Genomic DNA, 7,492 nt, shown 5'->3' with positions numbered 1-7,492 from the left:
AAGGGTTGAGGTGAGGGTTGAGGTGAGGGTTGAGGTAAGGGTTGAGGTGAGGGTTGAGGTGAGGGTTGAGGTGAGGGTTGAGGTGAGGGTTGAGGTGAGGGTTGAGGTGACATGCTCGTTAGGAAGTCAAGAAATAACGCAATGTAATGACAACTGAAAGCAATTACAACTTGATGATATTCGACAACGGTGCGGTCGGTATGTAAAAAAGGTATTAATTATGATATTATTTCAATCATGAGTAAAGTGCCTTTACTTTACACTGAAAGCACCGATAATATCACGCTGTCTAGACGGTGACATGGCGGTAAAGTTCGTCAGCTCGTGGTAACGTAGAGCAGGCGTGACGGTGGCGATCTTACGTCCAATCCACGTCCCTGTCCACCGTCCCACGTCCACTTACGTCCCAGCCCACCTTCCCACGTCCCTGTCCAACGTCCCACGCCCACTCCACGTCCCTGCCCACCTTCCCACGTCCCTGTCCTACGTCCCACGCCCACTCTACGCCCTTGCCCACTCCACGTCCCTGCCCACCATCCCACGCCCACTCTACGCCCTTGCCCACTCCACGTCTCGGCCCACCGACCCACTAAGCGGTCGGAAGTGAGTCATGCTGCCCTCAAGACAAAGCTCACTGCCGGCGCCGCTGCTGGCGATGCGAGAACTCACGCTTTTTTCAGCCATACATACTAATGTCCTAAATTATTCAGAATAATATCGAATTTATGCTATTTTCTAGTGAAAACTCTATTGAATGAACGCTAGGTGGGTTAAAATCCACTAAGCTCGAGCTGCTATTGGGACAATACAAATTTCTTCGCAACGCTGGTCGAGACCAGAAGAAGAATATAGTATTAGTCGAGACAGAAATAAATGATAATAAGTGAACCGTGAGCCGCTAAAGATTAAAGGACCGTCGAGACCTGGCACGCCGTAGCCAGTAGACTTGGCATGGCTTGGCATACCGACGTGAGGGAACCACACGCGCACAGCCAATCAGCGTACGCGGCACAAGCCGATATGCCACGTACAGCCAATCAGCGCACGCGGCACAAGCCGATATGCCACGTACATCACCTCAAAAAATTCTACATTTAATGCGACCTTAGATTCTGGTGAGCAAAAACACGATGACCACTCGAGTCGAGGCGGGTGTTTTTGTGAGCAGAGATGCGGATGTTCTGCTCACAAATTTGAGGCGGAAGAGAAGGTTCCCAAGATACGTGAATTAATTATCAATTACCTGCCAGTTATCAATTGTAAATTCATATAAAGTATACTTAGCTTTAAATGTATCAACTGTTCACTTATAACAGAAAATTAAGGAGAGTTTGAGACTTATGTACGATTTTGATTATGAGGACAAATTGAAAATTGAGGAATTAGTTTAAAGGGCAAGAATTTTGACGGTATTTGCAGACACAAAATTCAACAAATGCTAATGGCGATTTACTAACGCGCGGAGACCAGAAACAATATTTATTTTCTTGAATTATTTACTTTAAAGCAAGCGTTTACGCGCAAAAATAAAGGCTTTCTTGAAGCTATGAAAATTTCTCAACATAAGCAATCGTGCTTCTCTGTCTCGAATAATATTAAATTTATCTTGATTAAATGCGTGCAGAAATGAACATTTTATAATCTAAATGTGCCAACGTAATAAATTATTCTCTAGGTCAGCCCGTACGCAACAAGGACAGCGACAAGAATTTGTGATCAACCGTCATTCAAAAAACGAAAATACATTTGCAACCGTCGAATTTTTCATTTTTTTCCGAAATGCATCACAAATTTTCAACTTTGCTGATGAATTAAAATTTTTAAAATGATCTATTTAACAATGAAATGAATTTTAATCAAAATTCCGATTCTACACTCAGACAAGTGAAGGCGTCAAAGTGTTTAAATATTAATGACACACTTTGTTCACGTAGCTCTTATACACCCTGACACCGTAGCTCTTATACACCCTGACACCGTAGCTCTTATACACCCTGACACCGTAGCTCTTATACACCCTGACACCGTAGACAAAGACAAACTCTCCCATTTTTTAGACAAAGACAATATTTGTCTTTGACACTTTAAATATTTAGACAATATTGTAGACAAAGTCTCTCATTTTTCTAAGTGAAGGCACGGGTTCGAAAATTCATCTGGCCGCTAAGTCGGAAATCAAGCCCAGAATTTTTTTCTCTTATAAAATAAGTTTGATTGCTGACATCTCAGCGCGTCTAAATGAACGAATATTTACAAAATAAAAGATAAAATTTAGGCTAGAAATTTTTATTATAATTCGTAAAAGAATTTTCAGAAAATTCGACAATAGGTATTTTTTGAGAGAACATTTTTTTAAAGAGAACATTTTAGAGATTCGAGCTTTAGAGATTCGTATTTTTGTGACAACTAATTTAGACTCACGAGAGAATTTCTTAAAAAGAATCTCGTTTTCATTTGCCCCGCATTCACTTCGGGCATTGCGTGATGAATGAATTTTAGGTAGCGCTTTTTGTTTCTTTTCCTATTCGAACATTTTTGTTGAAACTTAAACTTCTCATGTAAAAACTAGAATTGAGTTGCAATGCATGCCCAAAATTCAACACATTAGCACAAAACTCTCATACCTGCTCAACATTAAGCACATTAGCACAAAGTTTTGTGCTTTGTAATGAATTTTAGTAATGAAAATGAAAAAATGTCAATGCGCAATGTTGAAATGAACCATGAATGTTAAACTTAGATTTTTCTATTCATAATGCATTTCTTTTACAGTTTTGTGAATTTTATAATAGAATAATAAGTTTTTTGATCTCACAAACTTTATGAAGTTTTCCTCGCCAAAAAAATGGAATGAAACTAGAAATACATTATCGTCGTACCCGAAGAATGAGGAGCACACTCTACATGCAAACAAAATTGAAACAACATTGATTAAGAGTTGATATCGTTAAAACAACGCTTAAATTGCCATCACCATGAAATAATAAAGTGTTGAATACATCACTACGGCTCTCCGGCTCACCAGAGTCAGCGTATGTCTCACCATTAAATAATAAAATCTTAAATACATAACTACGGCTCACCAGAGTCAGCGTATGTCTCACCATTAAATAAAAGAGTGTTAAATACAGCACTACGGCTCACCAGAGTCAGCGTATGTCTTAAATACATCACTACGGCTCACCAGAATCAGCGTATGTCTCGGAGCCGTAGCCGTCTTGCAGGCCGTTGGCCCACGTGCCTTCATACTTGGCCACGGAGGACACGGACTGGCGGACGCCGTAGCGGCCCTTGAAGCCTTGTGTCCACTCGCCGCGGTACAGCCACCGGCCGCGGGACTCCACGCCCAAGCCGTGGCGCTTGCCGTTCTGCCACTGACCCTCGTACGTCGAGCCGCTGTGGCGAGGGTAGGCAAGCTTTTAGTAATATTCAAAATTTAAGAAGTATAAAATATCTATCAGTATAAAATATCTATCTGTCGGTATAAAATATATATCTATCAGTATTAAATATCTTCCTATCAGTATAAATATTTATGTATCAGTAGAAAATATCTACCAACTCTTAGGCTGATGATCAAAATTTGAGGTGTAGTTACGAGCTCGGATCCCATGTGTTCACATAGAATGTTTTATTGCAAAATAAAAAGATGCAACCCAGAGCCAGGCTGACATTCTGGCCCTGACTACGCGCTGTCAACCGCTGACACTCCATCCAAACGTGTCGCTTGCTCTGAAATTCCCTGCCGTGTATAACTACTCCATAAATTTTTATTTTAACAAATGCTTTGTGTGAGGAAGCTGTTGTCGGAGTATAACACGACATTTATACTTTTCATTATTATTATATTGCAGAAAATCGTCCGTGGACAGCCCTAGCAAAATTTGCTTATAGCCTAGGCTTATGCCCAGGATTCGCTTCACTCGGCTAAGAGTTTTCTGGCTCTGCTTGGTCACCCGATGGAGATGAGCTTCTGGTCAGATTTTAGTTTCTGGCTTTAAAGTCGACTGAGAGTAGGACGAGCGTGTCCAGACAGTATGACAAGTGTGTCCAGACAGTATGACAAGTGTGTCTAGACAGTATGACAAGTGTGTCCAGACAGTATGATAAGTGTGACAAGTGTGTCTAGACAGTATGACAAGGGTGTCTAGACAGTATGACAAGTGTGTCTAGACAGTATGACAAGTGTGTCCAGACAGTATGACAAGTGTGTCTAGACAGTATGACAAGTGTGTCCAGACAGTATGACAAGTGTGTCCAGACAGTATGACAAGTGTGTCTAGACAGTATGACAAGTGTGTCCNCGGTCCACCGGTATTACCGGTGTATTACATCGGTATTACATCTGGAATTACATCGCGGTCCACCGGTATTACCGGTGTATTACATCGGTATTACATCTGGAATTACATCGCGGTCCACCGGTATTACCGGTGTATTACATCGGTATTACATCTGGAATTACATCGCGGTCCACCGGTATTACCGGTGTATTACATCGGTATTACATCTGGAATTACATCGCGGTCCACCGGTATTACCGGTGTATTACATCGGTATTACATCTGGAATTACATCGCGGTCCACCGGTATTACCGGTGTATTACATCGGTATTACATCTGGAATTACATCGCGGTCCACCGGTATTACCGGTGTATTACATCGGTATTACATCTGGAATTACATCGCGGTCCACCGGTATTACATCCGGGACCCGAGGGCGGGGTGACCTGCCTATAGCGACGACTCGGAGACGGAGGACGACGAAGACGGAGCATCAGCGTGACCGTGGACTACAAAGTCCTAAACTCATCATAAGGTCACAAGGTGAAGTGCCACGGTGGAGCGTGGGGCTAAAGTTGGGGGAACACGCGAGAAGCACAAAATCCCACGCAAAGCCCATGAAAAGCCGCGCGAAGCATACACGAAGAAAGTGAGAAGCACAAAAACACACGTGAGAAGTACACGCGAAGCATACACGAAGAAAACGAGCACAAAATCTCACAAAAAGCACACGAGAAGTACACGCGGAGCATACACAAAGAAAACGAGAAACACAAAACACACGCGAAAAGTACACGTGAAGCATACACGAAGAAAGCGAAAAACACAAAAACACACGCGAGAAGCCCACGCGAAGCATTTAAATCAATCAGCGAAGCTGGCAAGCGATGCAAGGTCGCATTGCAAGAAGCCTGGCCAAATATTGTGCCGCTATTGTGTTGCTTATTGTGCCGCTATTGTGTTGCTTATTGTGCCACGATTGTGACTCTTATTGTACTGCTACTGTGAGTCTTATTACACTGCTATTGTGACATATTGTGACTATACTGCCGCTATTGCGACTCTTATCTCACCGTTATTGTGACTCTTGCCACAAAGAGTCACAATAACGGTTATTGTGACTCTTATGTGAAATAAGAGTCACAATAGGAGTTTGCGTCTCAGAACTGTGCCTCAGAACTGTGCCTCAAAACTGTGCCTCAGGACTGCTAATCAGAACTGTGCCTCAGAACTGTGCCTCANGGCTCAAGACTATAAGCAGGTTAGCTGGCTCAAGACTCTAAGCAGGTTAGCTGGCTCAAGACTATAAGCAGGTTAGCTGGCTCAAGACTCTAAGCAGGTTAGCTGGCTCAAGACTATAAGCAGGTTAGCTGGCTCAAGACTCTAAGCAGGTTAGCTGGCTCAAGACTATAAGCAGGTTAGCTGGCTCAAGACTCTAAGCAGGTTAGCTGGCTCAAGACTATAAGCAGGTTAGCTGGCTCAAGACTCTAAGCAGGTTAGCTGGCTCAAGACTATAAGCAGGTTAGCTGGCTCAAGACTCTAAGCAGGTTAGCTGGCTCAAGACTATAAGCAGGTTAGCTGGCTCAAGACTCTAAGCAGGTTAGCTGGCTCAAGACTATAAGCAGGTTAGCTGGCTCAAGACTCTAAGCAGGTTAGCTGGCTCAAGACTATAAGCAGGTTAGCTGGCTCAAGACTCTAAGCAGGTTAGCTGGCTCAAGACTATAAGCAGGTTAGCTGGCTCAAGACTCTAAGCAGGTTAGCTGGCTCAAGACTATAAGCAGGTTAGCTGGCTCAAGACTCTAAGCAGGTTAGCTGGCTCAAGACTCTAAGCAGGTTAACTGGCTCAAGACTCTAAGCAGGTTAACTGGCTCAAGACTCTAAGCAGGTTAGCTGGCTCAAGACTATAAGCAGGTTAGCTGGTCCAAGACTATAAGCAGGTTAGCTGGCTCAAGCGTAGCAATAAAGGCTCAAGGAGCGCGGGCCTGCGAAAGGAATGCTCTACAAACCGCGTCACGTTGCTTTTGTTTTATGAAGCTAAGCTCCTCAGTGTTTGATATCGCAGCCATTAGGTGCAACCAAGCCAACAGCTCCATGATATGTTACTTGAAATGGGTTGCTGGAATAAAGTACTCTTGCCTGAAATGGGCTGCTTGAGTGAAGGTATTGTTGCCTGAAATGGGTTCTAAGAAAAAAGGTATTTTTGACTGAAATGGGTTGGTAGAATGCAGACTTTGTTACCTAAAATGGGTTGCTAGAATAAAGTATTGTTGTCTGAATTGGGTTGCTAGAATAAAATAATGTTGCCTGAAATGCGTTCCTATAGAATGAAGTTATATTTGCCTGAAATGGGTTGCTAGAAAAAAGGTATTGTTGCCTGAAATGGGTTGTTAGAATGAAGGCATAGTTGCCTGAAATGAGTTGCTGGAATAAAGTACTGTTGCCTGAAATGGGTTGCTGGAATAAAGTACTGTTGCCTGAAATGGGTTGCTGGAATAAAGTACTGTTGCCTGAAATGGGTTGCTGGAATAAAGTACTTTTGCTTGAAATGAATTGTTAGAATGAAGGTATAGTTGCCTGAAATGGGTTGCTAGAATGAAGGTATAGTTGCCAGAAATGGGTTCCTAGAAAAAGGGTTTGCCTGAAATGGGTTGCTAGAATAAAGTACTGTAGCCTGAAATGGGTTGCTGAAATAGAGATAATGTTTCTTAGATTGTATTCTTAAAATCGTGCTACTTCTCTGCAGTTGCTGTCACTCTATTAGCAATGCGTACAACGCAAGTGAGTTAACATTTTAGGTTAGATTAGAGTTTAGTTAATTATTGTGACCTTCGTGTGCGTGTGGGTGACCCACATGTGCGTGTAGGTGACCCACATGTGCGTGTAGGTGACCCACATGTGCGTGTAGGTGACCCACATGTGCGTGTAGGTGACCTACGTGTGCGTGTAGGTGACCTACGTGTGCGTGTGCATGTATGTAAGCCACGTGCTCCGGCTACAGCTCTGGTGTGCACTTGACGCTCTATATTTAAACATGTCTGTTGATGGCACAGCGTCTGTGCTGTACAGTGCTGCTGTACAGTGCTGCTGTACAGTGCTGCTGTACAGTGCTGCTGTGCTGTACTGTGCTGCTGTGCTGTACAGTGCTGCTGTGCTGTACAGTGCTGCTGTGCTGTACAGTGCTGCTGTGCTGTACAGTGCTGCTGTGCT

General features: G+C 43.3%; 1 protein-coding gene across 1 annotated transcript in view; it reads right to left on the bottom strand.

Annotated features, from left to right (window-relative positions):
• The window catches only part of LOC108664667 (junctophilin-1), a 22,598-nt gene that overhangs the window by 10,404 nt on the left and 4,702 nt on the right, over positions 1 to 7,492 (bottom strand). Inside the window, exon 2 of the mRNA XM_047884242.1 lies at positions 3,185 to 3,396. Coding sequence (XP_047740198.1) covers positions 3,185 to 3,396 — 212 coding nt within the window. The remainder of the gene's footprint in view (positions 1 to 3,184; positions 3,397 to 7,492) is intronic.

The sequence above is a fragment of the Hyalella azteca genome, unplaced genomic scaffold, assembly GCF_000764305.2.
Source record: "Hyalella azteca isolate HAZT.00-mixed unplaced genomic scaffold, Hazt_2.0.2 contig14952, whole genome shotgun sequence".
In the NCBI taxonomy this organism is placed as follows: Eukaryota; Metazoa; Arthropoda; class Malacostraca; order Amphipoda; family Hyalellidae; genus Hyalella; species Hyalella azteca.
The sequence above is the reverse complement of the archived record's forward strand: the minus strand, read 5'-3'. Positions and strand labels throughout refer to the sequence as shown.